The sequence below is a fragment of the Borostomias antarcticus genome (genome assembly GCF_949987555.1).
Source record: "Borostomias antarcticus genome assembly, chromosome: 15".
NCBI classification, from domain to species: domain Eukaryota; kingdom Metazoa; phylum Chordata; class Actinopteri; order Stomiiformes; family Stomiidae; genus Borostomias; species Borostomias antarcticus.
In genome coordinates this window covers 21,122,775-21,146,144 of record NC_140248.1, presented here as the reverse complement: position 1 = coordinate 21,146,144, position 23,370 = coordinate 21,122,775, and the positions used below count along the sequence as shown (strand labels likewise).

Genomic DNA, 23,370 nt, shown 5'->3' with positions numbered 1-23,370 from the left:
TAACCATATTAGCCTGTAACATTGTAGCAGCGCATGAGTATTCAAGTAAAATACCGACATCGAAGGGGAATACTATTTAGCTCAATACTATTAGTATTATTAGTATTGAGCTTAAATCATGCGTTATTTTTATGAGCCGATTAGTTCTCATAGTGGCCTTCAAACTTTCTTTTGCGTCTATTTGCGTGTGTACGGTTTAAGCCAACGTTCAGGAAAACTGCAGCCACGTCGCCTCAGCGTGGACGAAATGCATTACTACAAGATTGATCTAAAATGTTAAATATGGATTTGCACATAACATGCAGGCTTTAAACGTTAGCTAGGAGTCTGTACAGGGTCAGATGACTGTCTTTCAACAAAGTAGCATTGGAAAAACAAATTTTAGAGCATTTCACACATTTTATTCATTCTCTATGACACCTCTTTTTCAAAGCTATATACATTGTCCATTCACATTTCAATTCTGACGTTTTAATGGGCTATTCAATGGGCTATTCGTCTAACTGTAGGTTGTAAAGACACCATTCCATTTTCCAATGTTTCTTTCACCAACTTTTTAAGTGAAAATGTTTCTACCAAAATAGGTCTCTCCTCTTCCACTATTCAGTCCTAATGGATGATTGGGTATGGACAGGGAGATTCCTCCTCATGGGCAATATTATTAGTATATACAGTTAAGGCAAGAAAAATCAATAAGTGTGTCAAATCAACTAACGTTACCAAACACAAAAAACTAACAGTTCACTATTTACAGCCAGGAGATGAAACTTGACAGTGTGTGTGTGTGTGTGTGCGTGCGCATGCACATGGATGTAACAGTGTTCTAAAAGTCACACAGAGTCCCAAGTGTGTGTGTATGTGTGTGTGTGTGTGTATGTGTGTGTGCTGTATATCTGTGAAGCTTCTAGAGTCCCTTCTCCTGGTGGTCTTTGATCGGCTGGATTTAGTCTCTCATTCCTAGTCCAAGACCGGGGCAGAGCCAACGCTGGTGCCAGGGAGTCTTCTCCCTCCCTCTGAGCCAACGCTGGTGCCAGGGAGTCTTCTCCCTCCCTCTGTTCCCTCCCCAGCCAGAGCCCACCGGGCCCCTGAGGACACCCTCTCCCCCCGTTATCCAAGGGCCGACCAGCCAGGCACAACCACTCCCTCCAGTCCTTGATGGTTGAGGCCTGTAGAGGAGAGGACAGTATTAAGACAAGCCATTACTATGAAACCTGAAGGCCTACAGTGTAAGCCCATAGGTACATCATGAGGGGAAATGGGTCTGTCCAGACATAAGCGTAAGCTGCTCAACGTCATTAAATGGCCATGTCCTGGGGACCTGAATTTCTAATCCCTCCCTGGCAACGGCAAGTAATTAGGCTCTCTGGTCAGATCATTAATCTTGTTCCCATGTGTTTTTACCAATCCCAGAAGTCATTCCAACTAGCCAGTAACATACAGTCAAAGTAGGAATATTTTAGATTTTCAATGAGTAAAAGGGTTATTAACCTGCTTTGTGTGGCTCTAGAAGTAGTCCCATCATCTGCGGGGGCAATGCAGGATCTCAAGCCCTCTTCAGTGTCAAGGTCATCCCTCCCCATAGGTGTCCTTTTCTTATTGAACATATCCAAGGGAAATGCAGTTCTAGGGGAATGCTGTCCAGTAAAAAGTGAATACACTGTGACAGGGCATATAATGCAGTCCACAAACCTGCTCTTTACACCAGTCAATTCTTATGATAATGATAAATGCTAAACAAAATCAGAGAAAAGCACAAGTGGAAGATGAGCAAAGTTCACGAGCTCCTCCGATCCAATATCCAGTAGTTGTGGATTTTAAAAGGTTCCAATTTAGTTACATGTTACAAAAATATGTTGGGTTTTTTTTGGAGTATATTTAAATTTCTTTTCACAATCCTCTTGAAGAAATCCATCAATGAACGCCACGCTAGCTCCATGTAAGGATCCAACCTCGCACAGCCACTGCACAGCATTTGAGGCTCAGGTTGGTCTGATGAGTCTTTTTTTTGTTTTTTAAAAGGAGGCCCTGGGAGATGGTCACTAAATGACCCCATCATCTCCTCCTCCTCATTGTCAGCCGTCTGTCACTCCTCTCTGATGGTAGACCTCTAGAGAAATACATGGGAGTGACGACCACATCTTAATAGAAAAAAGTTCATTGTTGTTTTACTTTTCCTCTTGGATGTTTTTTTTTTTTTTCATTTTCTTTTTCATATGAAAAATAGAATCCAGACTTGGTATGAATAAAAATGGTTAAAGCAAAGATTGTTTCAGTTTGCAGATGAAGTACCGATCGTTCCTCTGTCCCACATCTTCAGCCAACAGCTCCATTTTCACAAAATGTAGGAAATTCAAGAGGAAAAACAAGACAGATCCTCATTTAAGTCGCAAACCAGACATTCACAAAGATAAATGGAGACCAGTATCTGATTTTAAAACTACTGCTACATTTTCCATGTCAGTTGTAGAATGTCGAGTTTCATGTTGTCAATGGTTCCATCACATTGGAAAAATCGCTGCCACTTTGTAGGATTTACATCCCAAAAAAGACCGTGTCCATTGAAGCCTCGAATGCTTGTGATGGACAAGGATGTCTTCATCTGATTACGAGACGTTTGAGAAGGCAGTGTGTTCAGCGGTGTCCAAATCTTACATTTACAGTATCTCATGTTTAGGGAATACTATAGTCCCTTAATAATCTCATTTTCTCTACAACTACTTGTTTAAAGTCTGGCTTCATCTAAATGCACTGTTGTACATTTCTTTCGTTTTTGGAATACATTCATTTTTCTCATAAAGAAAAAAAAAGTACAAACAAGAACATTTACCATAGAGGCAAAAAACAGAAACACAATATGAAAAAATACAATAGTGTAGCAGCCTCAAAAGTGCTCCATATCAAGTCCAAATACTTTTCACTTTGTTTATAACAGACAAAACATCCTATTCAAAAGTAACAAGATAGGACTCTAGCTACTGACAATAGTTCACACACGCAGTGGCAATTGCCTGCAAAACAGCCTGGACACAACAGGAAACCTAGACCTCAACACTGACATATGGTTAAAGGCAATAGATGCCCTTGAAAAAAGCAAGGGTCTTCTTCTGGTCTTACCAACGGTCATAACCACGATGAAGAGGATGAATAGACAACATGACAGGGTTCTTTCAACCAGAGTGATTTCAAAGAGAGGTCTGTACTGCAGTTGAATACCCCTGCCTTCCTTACACCCACAAGTCTGCTTTCACAGTCCTATCAGCAGATCAGAGTGCAGAGCCTCCATGATACTCTAGAGAGAAGCACGAGGGCAGTAAAGCACCAATGACAAAAACATACAGGCCAGTCAACACACAGGTTAACTGGACACCAAACTAAAGACCTTCATGAAGTCATTTAGGAGATGAGGAGCTGGTGAACGAGGGCCCCCTCTCTACTCTCACTCCGTTTGTAGAAGCCCTGTACAAGACAACTTTCACACATTCATTGGCTACCAATCACACATCTGACATGGGCACAAATTGCATACATTCTTAAAGTAAAAAAAACAACAAAAAAAACTAATGGAACAAAGTAAAAACATGGCCTTTTTATGCATCTCTGTAAGCAATAAAAAATTGTGCAGGCTGTAGGTCGACCACACAAACACACCAGCAGTCAAAGAAACGTTCTTTTCTTCAACCACACTAACTAATCTTGTTTGTTTTTCTAAGTGCAAACCTTCAAGTTTTTCTTAATAAAATTCAGATTTGTTATAGCTTTACATTTTATATAAATTTAAAAAACAACAGTGTCTCTTTCAAAAAAGAATATACTTTCTAAAAAAAGAAAAAAAAAGAAAAGACAAATCCCCATCCAACCCAAACCCTCACCATTATTATTGGAGATGTAACCTCCAGTTCCTCACTTAGGTCTGTATGCACACCCACAAGTGTATATTCATTATAAATGCAACATATATGCACGTTTTGCATTCTAAAAAGACGACAAAAGGAAAAAAACAAAAAAAACAGGCGAAACTTCATTTCAAATATTGAAACCCCCTGTGATAAAGTGCATTAGTTTAGTTTAAGGTGCTTAACTGTAAGAAGTGCTAGAGGACAACTCCTCTCTGCACATTCCTCTCCTCAAAGTGAAGGAGGAGGGAGAAAAACCTACTTTACCAGCCCTCATCATGAGGGGGAAAGGTAGCTCAGCAGTGCACATTCGTCATGTGTATCTGTGTGTGTATGTGTGTGTGTGTGTGTGTGTATACACATGTTTATTCCAGGTGTAAGGCCTCAGGTGGATTCAGGTAGATACGGCAAGATCAATAATCCTCCACTGTCTCCATCTCGCCCAGGTTCATCCTGTCTCCTGCGCCCAGAAACGAATATCCTGGGAGGGGGGGGGGGGGGGGGGGGGGAGAAAAGCAGGCTTCAGTTCCCTGGCTTCTAACTAAAACCTCTGTACTTCTCTGCCGTCTAACTAGAACCTCTACTTCTCTGGCTTCTAACTACTAGAACCTCTACTTCTCTGGCTTCTAACTAAAACCTCTGTACTTCCCTGGCTTCGAACTCAAACCTCTATGATGCTTCCACTGACTGGCTAGCTAGAAAGCACACCTCAGAGTTCTGTTACACTCCCTGGTTACCTTCATGCAGACCGTATTGCCTACTAGAAGATTTTCTCCAAAATGAGTTCACCTTTCACTGAGGTAACTGAAACTGTTGGAGCTGAATCATCCCTTTCACTGAAGCTGTGTGGTAAGAATAGAGATAGATAGGATAGAATACTTGAATAATCCCCAATGGGGAATTTGTTGCAGCACATAAAACCATAACACCCATCTTTGATATGATTCTCACAGTCCTGATATGAAGGTAGAAAGAGAAGATGAGAGAGATGAGAGAGAGAGAAAGAGAAGAGAGAGTGAGCGAGAGAGGAGAGAGAGAGAGAGGAGAGGCTGCCTACCTAAGATGCTGGGGTCGGAGTGCAGCATCATGCTCTGTTTCTTCTTCATCTTCCCACCCTGGCTGTCATAGATGGCTCCTTTACCCATGTGGGCTGACTGGAACATGGACTACACCAACCAGAGAAAAAGATTGTGCTTGGAATCCACTATGGCTACACAACAGTGAAGAAAAGATCTAGAACCAAAGCCGGTACAGTGTGCTCCTGAAGATGAGGGAGGCCGGCCTACCTGCAGAGGAAAGTTGTTCATGGACAGTCCGGCAACTTCCTTCGACAGCTGTTGCACTTGCTGCTGCTGCTGCTGCTGTCTCTGGTGGTTGGCTTTCTGTTTGGCACGGCGCTCCAGGAACTGCTTGGCAAACTCTTTGGCTTCGACAGTGTCCCCCAGGTAGGAGCGGATGAAGTCATGAACCTCGTAGGGAGATTCCACCTCCTTCAGATAGGCCACGATGGTGGCCACTGCCCCAGGGAAGATCAACAGAAAGACATGGACGTGAGTCAGACCGAGGGGAGAGGGACAGGGAGAAGGGAGAGACTGTTGGGTGGGGGGGTAGGACTGTGTTTAGCATGAGGACGCGCGCGCGTGTTTTGTTACCGTCCAGCGAGGAGGAGGAGTTGTTAGCGGAGGTGTTGAGCGCGTGCAGCATCTGTTCACACCAGGTGGTGAAGCCGTCCTGGGGCTTCATTCCCTGCAGCAGTTTCAGTAGCTTGTCCTCCTCGTCCGTGCGCTTCCGACGCAGCATGTACTGCTCACTGTGGGACGGACACACACACGCACACACACACGCACGCACACACGCACGCACACACGCACACACACACACACACACCTCAGCCGTCGACAAAAAAACACCTCAGCCGTCGACAAAAAAACACCTCAGCCGTCGACAAAAAAAACACTAAGACCTGCCAACCTGTACACATTTTGCATAATAGGTAAAAAAAAATTGTTTTCCAGTGATTTATGTTGGAAACATTTTATCTGTGCGACCTTGAAATATAATTAGGGAGCATTTGTGCAGGTGCACATAATTGTTCTGGTGCAACCTTTTTTTTCCCATTCAGACGATTTGCTAGTTACACTCAGGACCGGGACAAAACTCTCGACTTCACAAACGCATCTAGCACCTTGAGCTGAAGTTATCAAGGTCAGGTTATCGAACAGACAATGCTTTCTCTATGGGAGCAGGAGTCTCTTCTCAAGTCACTGACATAAATCAATAAGTCTACAGTAACCTACAACCTACATTATAGTCACAGTGCCTTGATGTGCCCTCACAAATGTTCTAGGTTGTTTGTTATGTAAAAATCGATAAACAATGAAATCGGATAATGTAGATTAATGTAAGTTAGGCAGACAAGTTAATCCAGCACACATTAGTGCATAGATTCACCAGAATGCAGGAAATGAAGCTTTTGAGGGCAAATATTTCCAGGGGGACAGACCCCCAGACCACCCACTTCAGGGACCACCTCCACCACATTTTGAGCCAGGAAAAAACCTCTACACACACAAACATTTTTTTTTAACCTAGAGTTATACACACACACACACACACGCACACACACAAACCTTAGAGAGGGGCTACTGCGACTGTTTTTCATGCCCATGTTGCGTAGGCTGTTCTGGTTCTTCACGGCCTCCTCCCAGACACTCATGCCTCCAGAGCTGCCTTTGGCCTCCATGCCCCCGCCGGTCCACATCCCCCCGCTCCCCTCACCCCACTGGCCCATGGTCAGGCCTCCATGCTGGGGAAGGCGGGCACACATACAGAGCACTGTCAAAATGGCGCTGAAAAACACTTGGGTTTTACTGTGCTTGTGTGTTTGGGGCGGCACCTCCTCCTCACCCGGTCTCTCTGCTGCTGCTGGGCTCTCTGGTGCTGCTGCTGTTTGACCAGCCTCTCCGTCTCCAGCTCCAGCAGGCTGAGGCTCTTGCCCGGCTTGGAGAGACCGGCGGCCTGGGCTCCGCTCCAGCCCCCCCCGGAGGAGCTGCAGCCCAGACCCTGGGGCTGAGCCTGCTGCAGCAGCTTCATGATCAGCTCCTGCTGCTGGCGACACTGCTGCTGGACCCGCCGGGGGGGGGTGGGGGGGGGACAGAGACAAGCCGACAGCGTGACGCCAAGAAGGACGAGGACCCCTCCCGTGAGAGCGGTTAACACTAGAAGCGCGGTTTGCCACGCCAATGGGTGTTGTGGTACTAAATCTAGATGATTTAACTGAAATGTAGATGATTTAAACGACGCCCCTCGCTGTCTGTTCCGACGTTGCGTACCTGTTTGCGGCGGTAAAGCTCCTCCTCCTCCCGCCTCTTCTGCTCCTCCTGCTGCCTCCTCTTCTCTTCCCTCCTCTTCCTCTCCTCCTCCTCTCGCTTGGCCCTGAGTTCGGCCTCACGCCTGTCCTGGAGCTGTGGACAAGAGGACGAGCGGAGCTCAGAGTTCGTCTGACAACGACGGGCCAGGGAGACAGGATGAGGTTACCCCCTTTACCTTCTGTAGCTGCTCCAGAGTTGGCCCCTGAGTGGAATTACTCATGGTTAAGTCCCATAGGTTGGCCTCACCACCTGGGATGGACAAGAAGACACTGGTTTGACCACATAACCTCTTATTGAAGCGTTTTCGTTGTGAACTAGGCCAGAAAGAAAAGAGGGAACTATTGCCCACGGGGGTGTAGAGAGGTTTAGTATGTGATTGTAATAGTATGGCGTAGTAGTAGTAGTAGTAGTAGTAGTAGTATAGTGTATACTTGGTGTGTAACAGATGACAGGCCAGTTACCTGACTGCTGTGAGGCTGAGGTATGCATGTCCCACATGGACCCAGTATCTGGCACTGACATTGACCTGCTCATCGAGGGCATCATACCAGACTCTCCGCTCCTGAGGACAAACACACATCAGCATTGGCAGCAGATATAAATCTACCGTGTGTGTGTGTGTATGTGTGTGTGTGTTACCTGTTCATGTGCTGAAACCTCATCTGGAGTTGCTGGTACAGAGCTGCGGTGGCTGCTTGTTCTAGCTGCTTCTTCATCAGCAGCTCCTGGTCCATGTTGCCCTGGGAAAATGTTATTAAATGTTATAATATATGTTTGTCATGTTACACAACTCTATTTTGGACACTGCATCTTTTCTACACCACAGAACACACTACACATTATTTCATTGGTTCTGTGCTGCCGGATTTTGAATCCACACAGTTGCTTTTCAAAATAAACACACAAAACATGCAAAACAAGGCGAACGCCCACAGAAATGTACATTATCGCACTTGCTCTCTAGTAGATACACATCTACACACACACACACACACACACACACAACAGTGGCCTGACTCACAGCGGACCCCCGGGGTGGTGGGGGCTGTCTCACCAGCAGGGGCGGAGGGGAGGGGCCAGGGGAGAAGGGCACGCGGCCCCACATCTTGATGACGTCCCCCAGGGGCTGGAAGCCCTCGTCACAGCCCCTCTTCACCAGCAAGGTCATGGTGAAGTAGCCCGCCTGGAACCACTCGCACATCTCCACTGTGGAGAAGGGACCTGCGCACCCAGGGAGAGTCAGGAAAGGCAACAGAACACAGGGCGTTGAGAATAGGAACGCGTATCTGACTGCTAACAGCCCGGTGTGTGTGTGTGTGTGTGTGCGCCATAGCGCGGAGCAGACAGGTTTCAGTTAGACAGCGTTAAGTCATTTGGGACCTCCTCTCTTTTACGAGAACGCCCCGTGAACAAGCGTCAGAGCACGAGAACTGTGATAAGATGGCGTATATGGTGTGCGTACCTTGAACCTCTCCCTGGGGGTCCTTGTAGAACCACTTCATGGCCGCCTCGTGGGAGAGGGGGAGGGCGCTGGCTGAGTGGGAGTGTGTGTGCACGGCGGGGTGCGGGTGCGAGTGGGGGGCGGGGTGGGGGTGAGAGTGTGAGGTGATGTTGTGGCCCTCCTGCAGGGCTTGAGTGAAGCACTCCTCCTCAAGTGACGTGTCCTGAAGAGAGGCCACCATCTTCTCCGCTTCCTAGAAAAAAATGAGAGGTGGGGGGGGCCGAGGAGAAACCGGGAGGTTAACACGACCGAGCGCTCGCACGCGGGGGTGGATGAACACGGACCACGGTGTCACAGAGCCGATGATATCCGGTTACCTGCTGCAGGTGCTTCATGCCCTCGTCCTCCTCCGCCTCGCCCCCTGCCGGGGGGAGGAGGGAAGCGGCGAAGGAGGGAGGAGGCATCAGGCGGGAGGAGGAAGAGGAGGAGGAGGTGGTGGTGGTGGTGGGGGGGTCGGAGCTGAGCTGGGCGCTGTTGCCTGGAGGTGAGCTGCCTGGAGGACCAGAGGGAGAAGGGAACGAGATGAGAAGACGCTCCCCAACGCATCCAGAGCCTAACCCCTGTACTCTAGTCACTCACCTTCGTGGTTGGGTTTGGATGGGTGGGTGACGGCGGCCAGGAAAGGCTCCGGGGCACAGGGGCCAGGAGGAAGGTCCAGACAGGGAGGGGCAGTGACGGTATGGGGGAGAGGAGGAGGAGGAGGGCTCCTGTGTTTGTCCTCCCCTTCACACACACCTGCAGCCTCGCTCTCTTCTGTTCAGAGTGAGAGAGGAGAAGAGGGGGGGGGGGGAGAGGGGGCATCACAGAAATGCTCCAGGTCCTTCTTAGACATCATCTCAAACAGAGCAGATGGGAGCATCTAACCGTTCTCAAAGTTATCCTTGCGGCCCTGGTAACCCTCCTCTTCCTCCTGCTCAAACTCCAGCGCCTCAAACTCCAGCTCCCCGTCCTCTGGGATGGTGTCCTTGGAACCCTTCTGCTTGGACACGGGTATAGAGAGCACACGTTCGGAGACGCACACACACGCAGCGACGGATCAGACAGGTCGGCGCGCGACGTGCGTGCAAAGTACATGACGACGCGCGAGCGTACCTTAATGCACATGAAGGCCCCGGAAGAGTCGAAGGTGCCCATCTCTCCGTCCTCCTCGTCCGTGCACCACTCTGGGAGGCCGCCCCGGTCGCCCCCCCCTCCCTCGCTGCCCCCGCGCCTGCGGCTCCCGTCGTCTTCGCGGAAGTCGAACTCAAACTTGCGCCGCCCGCCGTGGTCGCGCCAGCCGGCCGATCGAGGGGCGCCGTCTACGGAAGGTGTTGCAAGGCGGCGTGTGAGACACAGACACTGCGTGCATATGTGCGTGTGTTGAGTTGACAGACAGTGATTATGCAGTGTGTGTGTGTGTGTGTGTGTGTGTGTGTTGTTTACCATCACGTCTGGCTCCAGCAATCCTCCAGCTTCCCCCTGGCTCCCCTCCCTCCTCCTCCTCCTCCTCCTCCTGTTCCTCTCGGAGGATGCGCCAGTTGTCGCTGTCGGCGCGCCCGAACTCCTTCCTGCCCAGAGGAACTGCCTCCTCAAAGCCGGCGCGCACTACTTCGCGCCTGATTGGCTTCTCAAAGCGGCGTTCACCTCTGCGATGCAGCAAGAAGGTCAGAGGTCAGTGGGGGTGACGGCGGTGAGATACCTATACACTATGATGTCAGAAAGTGAGTGTACCTGTCATCCCAGCTTTGGCTACGGTGCATTTCTCGACCACGAGCGAAGCCCACCTCTCCCTCCTCGGGACCTCTTTGGTAAAATGCACTGTCTCCTCTCCCTCTCCCTGCAATCACACGCACGTTTGTCTCCATCTCCCTTAGACGCACTAGAATGTCTGGTTTTGTTCAGTGGTTTTGCCATCGCCTTGCGGCTCAGATCTAACAGATAACTGTGTGGGCAGCTCTCGGCTCGCAGTTTCATATCTAACGTGACAGCGTATATTAGGATGTGGGGTGAAAGAGCGTCCCATTGATTGCTATGCGGCGGTGCCTCACCTCTGCCTCCTCGGAGAGCACCGCGGCCCCTGGCCACGCCTGCCGGGGCGGCCCCGCCCCCCTTCCCCATCAGCCTCAGCACAGCCACGCTGTTCACAGACATGGAGAAGTTCCTCTGCAGGGCCACAGCAGGGAAATAAAGATCATGACATTGTCATCGAACAACACTGTGGGAAGGACCAACTAGGTCCGATGATGGAAGCGTGTTTGTACGGCTGCCGTGAGCTTTCCTCCAGCCCGTCTCACCTGCTCCTCCTCAGTTAGAGGGACAAGAGCCAAAGGCTGCACGGGCTCATCCTGCAGGATAGCAGCAAACTCCTTATCCTGCATGTCCTCTGGGACCTGGCCAAACAGAACAGGTTGGTTTAGCTCTAGACACGATTCAGGGTTTAGGTGATATTACATATACAGCCCTATAAGGAGGGCACATTGGCAAAGTTCGGTCCTCCTCAATGCAATATCACTGTTTTTGTGTTTAAAAAAAAAAAAAAAAATTCTGAACGCATGCAAACTCCACAGGCCTTAGTCATAGGCATGTTCCCATTGTTGCAGTCTTTCACAAACCAATGGCTATATTTGCACGAATGTTAATGTGAGCACACTTTAGTGGCAATGGCACCCCTGACCCAGTTACAGTATGTTAAATTAGGCTACTATTAAGACCGCAGATATCTTTTCGAAGCCAAATTTTATTCAAACATTGGTCCCAAAAAATACATAGGATAATGTAAAACAGTGCAAATAAAAATAGGCCTCCAGGGAGGTATTTAACAAAGCTGGCTAGCCGAGGAAGCCTGACGTTTGCAATGAGTAAAACCTGGAAACTCTCATCTGGAATATGCCTGAAGTAAAAATTAGCTTTCGAGGTTTTATTTTGTGCAGAAGTCAGACTTACTCAGTTAGCCAGCTTTGAGAAATACCCCCCAGGTCTGTCTTTGGGGAGGACTGTGCCATCATCTCAAGATGAGTTTTATTTGCACTGTTTATATGCATTATTAGTGATGCAGCAATGGAAAGCAATGAAAGACTGGAAAAATGCTTGTGTTTCCTCCCTCAGGAAAAGACCATCTCATTCTCTCAGAATGGGTCTCTGCCTGGCACGCGGCTATGTTGCACAATACCTTCTCCGTGTTGTGCAATACCTGCTCCGAGAACAAGTGAGACATATCTCTTTTGATAAGTAGTAATAGTGAAAATACTTCATAGATGAATAGGCCTATATTAATCTTATTGCAAGTTACAAACGGAGTTGTAGAGATAAACAGTATAAGATAATGTTTATAGCCAATCATACTTTTTCAAGTTCGTCCGATCCTCTCACTTTTTGCAAAGTGAAATGCAATTGGGATTCAACATGCCCCCTTCATGTGAACACACAAGGGCCTTTTGCATAATCAACCAATCGTTGCGCTTCAGAGTAAAACACACCACGTGCATCTGTCTTGACTATCCTTTCACTGCGGCATCGAGATTTTAGGAAATCATTACTTAAATTTGGCAATTAATCCCCAGTCTACACACATGCCAAACCTTGGGGGGCGATCCATACGGATCAACTAGGACCACGGATCGACTAGGCTATGTCTTGTTACACCACTATTAGATAGATAAACTTAAGATAGATACTTTATTGTAGACACAGGTCTATATCAAAATACAAAATAAAAATATGAGTTAGACTAGTCGTATAGTTACTTATAAAACCAGTTGAGTCGTAAGTGAAAATAGTCACTGCGCACATCCCTAATACTAGATACTGCGCCACCATGCCACACGTGTGATTTTGGGGTTCAGTGTCTTGCTCAAGGACACTTCGGCACAATGCCGGGAGCTGGGATAGAACCGTGGACCTTGTGGTCCCCAGCCGGCCGTTCTAGTTCCCGAGCTACGTGCCACACATCAGCTGATGAATGCTCATTTTCTGTGACTAATCCCTGTTAGAGATGACAATGATGTTTGCCTTGGAATCTACACACACACATATACTCTGTTTAACTGAGCATACCTTGTTATCTTTGATATAAAGTGCTAGCATCTCCTCGCGGCCATAGCGGTAATCGGCCAGCTTGGACTTTGGCATTGCTGGAGAGGTAGGGGGGGACGTCACACTCCCCCCTCTGGATAGTGCACGAAGCCTGTGAGACAAGCATGGCGTTATCAGTACATCAATTAATACAGTGTGCAACACAGAGGTAATATGAGTCACGCGAGAACTGGTGTTTGATGCTCGTATCACATATTCAGAATGACAACATGGAAGGTGGTGCTCACCATTCTGGGCCAAAGTTAAGTGTCTCAGCAGTCATACTCCTCTCTTTCACAGGAGCTCAAGGCTTCTAATAAGGACACATCATGACATCTCAGTCATATACTGACCACTAGCAATACATTTCACCAATCAGCAAAGTCTACCAAAGACCAAAGTCGGTAAACCAAAATGTCAATATTGTCAATAAATCCACACAATCTGAATGTAGAAATTGAAATAAAGTTCTAACCTTGTCCAGAGGATAGGACCTGTTTGGTCCAGATAAGATGGTGTGTTAAAGGCTACTTGGTTCTTATGTGTGCAGTGGTTTAGAATAGGTATGCTCAGGTCACAGTTTGGTCACGCTGAGCAAATAGCTGCCAGGTTCAGGGACAGGGCTTGGGAAAGGTAATGGAGGAGTGGCCCAATGTGACAGTGTACTCCTCAATCACAGATGAGAACACAGACTAGCACCAAAATGTCAATGACCATATAACGATTTGATCATGATGATAATGACTATCGAGCAGAAGTATGTAGAACAAGAGATGCACAGGGAGAGATGTATAAATCTTTCTCTCCGCTTCTGTCTGGATGTCCCCAGCTGGTGTTAGGGTTCTTTAGGGGTATATCGATCCCTTCTTCTTTGCAAATACCTGTGGGAAGATGAGAATGGTCCAAGATATACAATATCGAAGTGGTACTGATTCACACCCAACGGCACTCGAACATACTGGCATAGCCTAGCTTGATTACATGCAAGAAGCATGCAATAAATGTGTTACAACGTAACGTTACCTAAAGTTAGCTAATGTTAACTATTGTCGGGGTGCATTTCCCTACGACAATACTGGCTAACGTTAACTAGCTAGTCAAAAACTGATTTGGCAATGCTGATTGTCATTCAATATTATTTTTGACACAACGTGAGCTAACGTTAGCTAGCAAACATCAGGTTGCCCAGTTGCCTTCCCAACTGGATGTAGCCGAAGTTGGCTGTCGAAACGAAATGGAACTTGTACTAGTGCTAGCCTAGACTATTGCTAAACTATTCCCTGGGATTTGAATAATTTGCCAACAGAAAGCTAAAGTTACTAGTTAACGTTAGTTAATACGAATTAACTGGCGCTTAGTTAAGTTATCATTACGTTCACTAAACTATCTAAACTATGAGTGCTAGCCTAGCTAACGAAGTCGATGCAGGAGCCGAGACTAGAACATACTGGAGTGGTTGGTTAGCTTAGTTAGCCTAGCTAGTTAGCTAACATACGCGTGTTTACACATAGTTGGATAAAGACCATTTCAAATGGACTGGCTTGCTCCGTATCTTAATCTAGCCACCGAATTTCTTTCAACTAACTGTGGAGAGTTCCAAAGAGCAGCAGGGAACGTGGAAGAGAGCCCTGTCTCCGTGGCTGAGTTATGGTGCGTTCGTTTATAACTGGGAGGTGGCAAATTGCAACTTGCTGCTAGGAATTATTAAATAAAACACCGCATGAACTCGCACTTCCTCGTCGCAAATTCGGATATGTTTCTCAGCCCCCAGTTGCTCGAATGCACTAGATATAACTAGATAACTGTGATATAATGGTATATAGATATAACTAGGTAACTGTGATATAATGGTATATAGATATAACTAGGTAACTGTGATATAATGGTATATAGATATAACTAGGTAACTGTGATATAATGGTATATAGCTCGAATGCACACAGGTCGGAAGTAGGTATTTTGCCACTTGCGACTTGCCACCTCCGACCACAAACGAATGCACCATTAGCTACGGGCCCCGACCCTGAACCACACAGCCTCGGCCGCAGCTGCCTCTCCCAACTTTGCCCCGCTGTTTTGGCCTCGACTACAAGCAACGTTAGCGTTAGCTAGCTGGCACAGGTGGATGCACAGCCCGAGGGTTATGTCACTAAAACACATTCAATGATATCATTTAGCTAGCCAGCTACATTTCATTCAATTGCGACCCAACATGTTTGCATGCCATCTTTAAAGTATCTTACCTTTCGTAGCACGCTAATAACACTAGCTAGCCAGCTATGTAGCCAGCTAGCCAGCTGCAACCTTGCTAGGCGGTAGATGCAAATATTGACCAAATTGAAATTCAATTTCGGGTTACATAGGTATGTATTCTCAATAACCCATGTATCTCCAAGTGACTCGCTTGCAATAGTATGTTAGAGATTGACTATCAACCACGTATGATTAATTATATTTTCCTCTGACCAACATTCGCTGCGAATATTTTCATAGCTCGCTTGCTCGTCTTGTTTGTGTTTTAGAAAAATGGCTGCCTGTCGTGCATAGTTTGTGAAGAAGTGTGCGCTGGGGCGATATTGGTTTATTAGCGCCACCAACTGTAGTGGAGTGTTACTTACAATGTACTCTTTCTGCAAGGACAGTCAGTTTGTAGTTCATAACAGACCCATTGAAATGTGGGTGTTGGTCACTGGTCAGGTGGTCAAACAGGGGTGCTTTGTGATAGTTCAAATCTACTTGGCTCCCTCATCTTAAACTGCAGAGGTGCATCACGTTGGTGACTAAACAAACCTGTTTGACTGAAAGGTGATGTTGCCTATCAACACACAGAAGCATCTTCTGGTTTACTAAATGTTTGAAATGTTGATGCTTAATGCATCTTTTAATGCTCCTAGGGGCAACAGTGGCTCAAGAGGTAGAGCGGGTTGTCCAACGTTCGTAGGGGCCACTGTTCAAATCCTGTCTACATGTCAAAGTGTCCTTTGGCAAGAGCTCTAAATGAGGAAGCTAGCTGCCCCCAATGAGGAGGCTAGCTGCCGCCACTGGTGTGTGAATGGGTGAATGAGAGGCCATTGTATAGCACTTTGGATAAAAACACTATATAAGTGCAGTCCATTTACCATGCACCTATTTGCATATCACACAGAGGAGGAGGAGGCAAGCGGAGCGAGAGAAACTGAGAGAGCAGAGAAGGTGTGTGGTGATATGAGGCGAATGAGGTGAGAGCATTCAAGCATTATTACCACCACACAGCCTCCTTCGTACAGCCTCCAGCTCGACTCCATGATTTCTTCTGCGAGAGTTCTGGTACTGTCCTGGTGGCTGGTGGCACTAGTGATGATTCAAGCTGAGGTTCAGGACGACTTCTCGCCCGAGTGCAGGGCGTTCATGTACATGGGCACACCACCCCGTGGACTACAAGACCATTCGCTGAAGAAAATCTGCCAGCACTACAAGGGCAAGCCACGCTTTGTTAGCCTGTATGACACGTTTGACCACATCCCTGTATACTCTGCCTATACCTTCAAGCGCTCTGACGGCTTCAAAAAGGTAGATGTGTCGTGGATGTATGAGCCACAGGTAGGCCCTCTTATCAAAAAAGACTACTATGGTTTTGTGTCACTTTGTACTTTGTCTTCAAATTTAACAAGGCATATGCATACACATACTGTATCATGACGGCCTTACTGGCTCGATCTGTGATCCATCCTACTTTCACTGCCCTCCCCCGCTTTTTCCTGTCAGCTCTCCACAGTTTCTGATGGAGGAGACATGCAGCCCTTTCCTGTGGGAGATCTTCATAAGAGATTTGAAGATGCCCAGGCTGTGCTGGAAGACTATTCCAATGTAGTGAACTTTGAGCGAGGTCACCTCAACCCTGACGAGCACCAGGCTAACCCTGATGATAAGGCCGCCACTTACACCCTGACCAACGTGGTCCCCCAGGTCCAGCAGTTCAACAACGGGCCGTGGAAAATCCAGGAGCATGTCATCCGCCGCCGTCTCAACAACTACTGTCGTGGCACGGCGTATATCGTCACCGGGGTCACCACCTCTGGGCACATGATCCGCCGGCATGACCAGAACCGCGTTGCCATCCCAACCTATCTGTGGTCGGCGTACTGTTGCATCAACTACGATCGCAATGCACCCTTCGAGGAGCGCTCTAAGTTCCCAGCTTTTGCGTACCACGGGCTCAATGAGAAAGAGGGCGTGGTGCAGGAAATGTCTGTTCAAAATCTGGAAGATTTCCTCAAGAAGGTCACCTATGTGGAGAAGACCTTCCAGATCTTCTATGATAACTGTGTGCCCCCAGATGATGGCTTGAGCATGCCTTGATAGGCCTTATTGATCGGCCTCCTACTAAAAATAAGTTTGAGGCAGCTACATTTAAACCCTGTTGTTCAGATCATATTTAAAATCTGTAAATGTTTTCCATTGTTTGATTGCAATATTTATTAATGCTCCCTGCCTTTGGCATTTCCTTCTTGTATAGTCTAGTCCCTGAACACATTGATAATGGTACAATACTGTCATGTACAGTAGAGGGTCATTGTGTCTGCCGGTCATTGTGTATCATTTAATTTCTTGCTCATTAAAGAATTTCAGAATTTCTCTTGTGTCTAATATTCTGTTATGACTATATAAAGTCAATGGTTGCGAAGTCTGTCTATTAGTTTCATACCTATTCTAATTCTTTTCTAGAGATGAGGATTATGCTTCTAAATGAGAAGTTGCATTGAAAAAATGTTGGCATAACTGCTGATAACATCATACAGTAGTAATTATCAATGCTGTTCAACTGGTAGGTTTGTGACAATGCCAACCAACGACAGGCAGATTAGATAGTCTGACACAAATACACACACCAGCCGTATTATAAAAAGAGTTGCGTCAATGAGGGTGCTCAAACAGTCACATGGTTTATGGAGGTTTATGGAAGCTTTAGTTCCTCTTTTAGATACTTTTTCACGGAAGCCCCTAACACGGCTTCTATATAGCCACCATTAGGACTTTGAGAGCCTCCATGATTGTCATATGGTTACTATGAGCATACAGTACCATGGTCCTTATGGAGTCTATTGAGGTGATGCAGCTCTTCTAATATACCGATCCGATACACCCACTCAGTCTTTGTGTCTGATCAAAAAGTCCTTCCCACTCTATCGGTCTGTGTCATGGGCATATGCACCGCCGCCATGCTTGCCTTGCTACACTTGACACTGTGGGCCTTTTGTTCCTCGCTGACAGATTAGACAAGACAGTTTTACATTTTACAGCAGAGGCTATCAACCATACCAAGGCACTTTCCTCTGGAAGTGAAGGATAGAGAGGAGACACTGAGAGACCGGAGAAAAAAAGAGGGATGATGGCGTGATGGAGAGTTTTTCCACTCTGTGAGCATGCTCTGGTGTTGAATCAGTCTGCGGCGTGGATTGCACTGTTCCATGAGAGTGCTCTCCTGATACTGTAGGTGATAGCCTGTGAAAGGCTTCTTACATCCTGCATGCCAATGAATACAAAGACAGTGTTCAGACATACAATGGCACATTGCACCAGAATCGAGGGGTGACGATGAGCTAAAGAAATATTCCTACATATTAACTGTGGTCCTGTCTGCTAAGACCATTATGGCTATTAACGGCACAGGAGGTGATGTGCCTGACTCAATATTACTGATACTGAGGGATCAGATGGATCAGAGAACCATTGCTGACATTTTCAGAGCCTCAGGTGGGTCCACCTCCTCAAAAGCTCAGTAGACGACTCCATTCTATTCTATTGGAGCAGATCTGATCCCTTCCTTGCAGCCGATGTTCAAATATGGCTACCGGTTTTTCTGTCACATGATCAAGCCTTGCTTGATTTGCATATGACTTGTGACATTCAAAGTCTAACTGCACACCTTTTTGTTCTCATTTCCTTCTTCAGCAGATGTGTTAGTAAGAGCTCTTGAGGAGACAATTGCTCCTCGAAAGGTATCCATTGCCATGCATCTCTCACTGGGTATTTTGTTTTTTACTCTCGCCTTGTCTTATAATGTCCCTGGCACCACAGCCACTGTGGTCCAGGACTTCAACCACATTGAGCGATGCAAGGACTCCCTGTACATGGGCACACCACCGCGGGGCATTGCTGAAGACAAGCTGAAGAAGATCTGCCAACGCTATGCTGATAAGCCTCGCTATGTGACCCTGTACGACCCTCAAAAACACATCCCAGTGTATTCAGCGTACTCCTTCAAGAAGACGGAGGGGGATCAGCGTGTGGACTACCCATGGATGTACGAACCACAGGTCAGTATCTTACAGATACCTTTTGTTTTCAGCTAAAGTACCTTTGCACAGGTGGAATTGACTAGGTGACACAAGGTGTGAGTATCTTGAAGTTAGTATTGAGTATCTCAATAGCTTTCTGGTGTCAGGCTACTCTGATATTTACTACACTGAGTGAGCTACTGTGATGTTTCTCTATGTTAAGCGAGCAATGATTATTCACACTCTCTTTGTTCTCTTCCATGTCTCTTCAGCTGGCGGAGGTAGACGGGAATGGAAACATGCTGCCCTTCCCTACTGGCTACCTGCACATGAAGTTTGAGGACAGCCAAGCGGTGCTGGATGACTACTCTGATGTGGTCCTCTATGAGAGAGGCCACCTGAACCCTGACCAGCACCAATCTGACCCGTACGACCGTGCTGCCACCTACACCCTGACCAACGTGGTCCCAGAGATCCGCGAGTTCAACATCGGTCCTTGGCGTGAGTACGAAGAGCGCATTCGTGTCCGCCTTAACAACTACTGCCGCGGTACCGCCTTCATCGTCACTGGAGTGACCACCACGGGTAACATGATCCGCCGAAACAACCAGGACCGTGTAGCCATCCCTGAGGACGTGTGGTCGGCCTACTGCTGCACCGACTATGACCGCAATGCGCCCCACGACGTCCGCATCCGTTTCCCCTCCCAGGGCGCCCTGGCGAAGAACGCCAAGGAGGGTAACACGGTCCATGAGATGACAGTCCAGGACCTGGAGATCTTCCTGAAGAACCGGATGGACGTGGACCAGAACCTGCAGATCTTCTACGATAACTGCATCTCTCCCTCCCCCCTCCCGCTGTACCTCCACCACACGATCTGACAGCTCTCAGTTCACATTATTTGTCCTCAAACTAGATGTATCTACTTTAAAAGAATGTGCTTACAGTAGTACTGTTGTTCAGTTCAATCCATTTTTCTCTGGTGCATAATCTATGATAGTTTATATTCTGCAACAAACTTGTCACATCTCAGGTCATGCTTGGGGAAAGTTCTCATTATCTAATCTGCCTTGCAAATTACTTTTACAGTCCTCTGAATTTGATAAGCCATTCCTCTTACAGTACTGTGTTGAAGCACTCCTTATTAAATTCCAATTGGTGCCAACGTCTCTCTGACTCTCCTTTGTAAAACTGACGTGTCAGAAATGTTTATCTCACAAGAGGTATGATCTGCTTACAGTTGACATAATAGTTGAAATTAAATAACATAATTTGTGCATAAGTTTGGAGCTGTAACTGTTATTCCATTGAATAAAAATAAATTAGCTCCCTACCCTCGTTCATGTTCTCTTTACAACAAAAACACAGTTTTCACCAACATGAAAATACAAAGCTGTTATAGTATATAAAGTATATATATATAAAGTTATAAATAATTGGCAGTTTGAAAATAATATTACTGATGAGATTAGCAGCAGCCATCCCCAATATTGGACATCTTCCTTCTTGTAGTTATTGGAAAATACTTCACAAATACACCATTCTCCCTTCTGCATTAGAAGCATTCCCTTTCAAATGGCTTGTATAAGGTTTTATGAATTGCGTTCCAATGTGGATGTAAAAAATTATTTTCATGTTCATTTGCATGTAGACTAACAAAGAGTAAGGGTACACATCCCTGAGAGCATACATCATCCTTTCCTTTTAAGGTTAGTTAAATTCCTTGTACGCTTAATCATATGATGATATAATCTACCCATGTGAACTTGGGTGTGCCAGGTTTACAAGCCCGTCTTGGCCAATCATATGTCACCGCTGCGTAGTCGGGAGGGGACCTTAAACTGGAATGAAAGGTATACTGTTATTCTCAACCCTTCCAATTTGCCTGCTGAAGAGCGCGAAGCCATCTGACAAGAGGAGGAGTAGGGAAAGAAAGGTTGACAGGAAAGGAAAGTGAGAGATAAAGAAAAGAAGAGGTGAGAGTGGGTTTAGAGCAGAGAGAAGCAGGGGTATCTGTCAGTATGAAGTCTACATGGAGGAAGGCCTGGGGCGCTGCTGTGTCCCTCTTCCTGTGGGTGCCACTGGTCTGCTGTGAAGTGGTGGAGGACTTCAACCACGCGGAGCGCTGCAAGGACTCTCTGTATATGGGAACTCCGCCGCGCGGCCACCTGGGCAGCCGCTCCCTCAGGAAGATCTGCCAACGCTTGGAGGACAAGCCACGCTTCGTCACCCTCTACGACCCCCACCAGCACATGCCAGTCTACTCTGCCTACACCTTCAAAAGGTCAGACGGGGAGAAGAGCGTCGACCAGCCATGGATGTATGAGCCACAGGTAGGTCGTTGCACGGAGCACAGACCTCTGCCCATGACGCGTGTCGTCAGCATGTACAGTACTGATACCCAGAGGAGACAAATGTCTGCAAAAATATACTGGTGGTGCATCACCATCACAGTTTATGAGCAGCTAGGTTTGACACAGCTGGGGTCAGCTGAACAGGTGCTCTTCGGCTCTGCTTTCTGATGTATCTGTAGTAGCTAGATGTGACCGGACAGACAGCAGCAATCTAGTGACAATTATCTATGAGCATACAGTAACTAGCTAATTCAAAGCAATTGATCTTCGCCATCATTAAATTATTTTGTTCATAATACCAGCAAATTAACTAGATAGCTAGCTAGCTGAATCAATCCTTCCCAGCATGCTATCGATTACCTTATAGCTAGAAGCTATCTAACAATGTTAATGAAAGAGAAAAATAATTTGTGCCCCCCCCCCCGTGATTTGAATTTTAATGGGTTCTAAATTGGCCCATGCTACACCCTCCACCAAGTTTCATGAAAATTGGTCTGGTAGTTTTTGCATAATCCTGCTGACGAATGACCACACAGCACCAAAAACATAACCTATAATTTCACATCTACTGTATAATAATTTACAGTACATGGAACAACTCTCTCCCTCTTTTTCTTTCTGTCTCTCTCTCCTTCCCTCTCTCTGTCTGCCTAGCTGGCCGGGGGCAGAGGCAGCAGTAACATGGAGCCCTTCCCCCAAGCTGCTCAGTTGTACATGAGTCTGATGGACAGTCAGGCAGTGCTGGAGGACTTTGCAGACGTGGCCCAGTACGAGCGCGGCCACCTTAACCCAGACCAGCACCAGGCTGATCCCCTGGACAAGGCCTCTACCTACACCCTGACTAACATCGTGCCCCAAGTCAGGGAGTTCAATTCCGGTCCCTGGGCCCAGCACAAGGAACGGCTCCGACAGCGCCTCAACAACTACTGCCGCGGCCCCGCCTATGTTGTAACCGGAGTCACCTCCACCGGTAACATGGTCCGTCGGAACAACCAGGACCGCGTAGGCATCCCAGAGTACATGTGGACGGCCTACTGCTGTCCAAACTTTGACCATAACGCTCCGTTTCTGGAGCGCTACCACTTCCCTGTGTTCGGGGCCTACGGCCTGAACGATAGGGTGTACAACACGGTGCTGGAGGTGCCCATAAAGACCCTGGAGAAGTTTCTGAAGCAGCGGATGAATGTGGATAAGAACTACCAGATCTTCTTCAATGACTGTGTTCCTGATGAACTGTGACCCATGTACATCTCTGTCCTATAGTCTCACAGAGTGAATGTCTGTGTATGAGTGCCTCCTCTTATACTGTGTGCATTTCATATTTTGGATCATTCTTATTTTAAATACAGAGCATCAAATGTAATTGTGATTGGGCAGGTGGCATAGGTGATACATAATAATAATATAATAATAATAATAATAATAATCTTTATTTATAGAGCACATTTCAGACACAACGTGCCTCTCAATGTGCTTTACACAACATAATAAATACAAAATGCATATACAATAGACAACAGAAAAACAATGCTATGCTAACAAAATTAAAAACCTGCATTGTTGTTATTCAATGGGAAATGCCCTTTTGAACAGGTAGGTCTTCAGATTTTTCTTGAATGTATCCACGGTGCCAGAGTTTTTTAAGTCTAGTGGAAGCTCGTTCCATAATCTGGGGGCATATGAGGAGAAGGCAGCTTCACCATATGTTTTAGTTCTGGTGCGAGGAATGGTCAGTTGCAGTAAATCTGAGGACCTAAGGGCTCGGGCAGGAAAATAATATACTCAAATATAACTGATGTAAACAGGAGCGAGACCATTTAAATCTTCAAAAACACTTTAAACTGAATTCTAAAATCTATAGGGAGCCAGTGTAGTGATCTCAGGACAGGGGTAATAGAAAGAAAATGAGCTCAGGTCTGTTGACTCTGCAAGGGACAGGACAGA

The 23,370-nt window shown here is 46.8% G+C and overlaps 3 protein-coding genes across 4 annotated transcripts; 2 read left to right on the top strand and 1 right to left on the bottom strand.

Moving 5' to 3' along the window:
* Nucleotides 1-420: 420 nt before the first annotated feature.
* On the bottom strand, nt 421-15,317 carry gigyf1b (GRB10 interacting GYF protein 1b). Of its 2 annotated transcripts, none has more exons than XM_084450122.1 (25): nt 15,059-15,317; nt 13,291-13,696; nt 13,064-13,128; nt 12,798-12,927; nt 11,039-11,134; nt 10,793-10,907; nt 10,476-10,581; nt 10,188-10,390; nt 9,858-10,063; nt 9,630-9,741; nt 9,345-9,518; nt 9,083-9,258; nt 8,727-8,958; nt 8,286-8,485; nt 7,904-8,004; nt 7,726-7,826; nt 7,440-7,513; nt 7,226-7,357; nt 6,801-7,013; nt 6,524-6,699; nt 5,546-5,703; nt 5,180-5,409; nt 4,951-5,059; nt 1,489-4,374; nt 421-1,166 (listed from the first exon to the last, which is right to left on the bottom strand). In XM_084450122.1, exons 3-24 carry the CDS (start codon nt 13,096-13,098, stop codon nt 4,307-4,309), a joined length of 3,147 nt encoding a protein of 1,048 aa, XP_084306248.1. In that variant the 5' UTR covers nt 13,099-13,128; nt 13,291-13,696; nt 15,059-15,317; the 3' UTR covers nt 421-1,166; nt 1,489-4,306. The 2 variants fall into 2 exon arrangements, with proteins under 2 accessions (XP_084306248.1, XP_084306249.1); XM_084450123.1 differs by having other exon boundaries at nt 8,319-8,485.
* An 834-nt stretch (nt 15,318-16,151) lies between these two features.
* On the top strand, nt 16,152-17,153 carry LOC311318940 (endonuclease domain-containing 1 protein; the record flags this gene model as incomplete). The annotated part of the gene is made up of 2 exons (XM_084450375.1): nt 16,152-16,394; nt 16,560-17,153. 2 exons carry the CDS (start codon nt 16,152-16,154, stop codon nt 17,151-17,153), a joined length of 837 nt encoding a protein of 278 aa, XP_084306501.1.
* A 1,292-nt stretch (nt 17,154-18,445) lies between these two features.
* LOC311318939 (endonuclease domain-containing 1 protein-like) lies at nt 18,446-19,953 on the top strand (the record flags this gene model as incomplete). The annotated part of the gene is made up of 3 exons (XM_084450374.1): nt 18,446-18,467; nt 18,873-19,111; nt 19,345-19,953. The coding sequence occupies 3 exons, from the start codon at nt 18,446-18,448 to the stop codon at nt 19,951-19,953; spliced, it is 870 nt and encodes a 289-aa protein (XP_084306500.1).
* Between the last annotated feature and the right edge of the window lie 3,417 nt (nt 19,954-23,370).

What these genes read in the sequence shown, in the direction of transcription:
- gigyf1b (XM_084450122.1), bottom strand. Translation starts at nt 13,098, where the DNA reads ATGACTGCTGAGACACTTAACTTTGGCCCAGAATG. An exon ending in TGCTCTCCGAGGAGGCAGAG is followed by an intron (nt 10,582 to 10,792) that starts GTGAGGCACCGC and finishes GTGTGATTGCAG; the next exon opens with GGAGAGGGAGAGGAGACAGT. An exon ending in AGCTTTACCGCCGCAAACAG is followed by an intron (nt 7,014 to 7,225) that starts GTACGCAACGTC and finishes CGGGTCCAGCAG; the next exon opens with CAGTGTCGCCAGCAGCAGGA.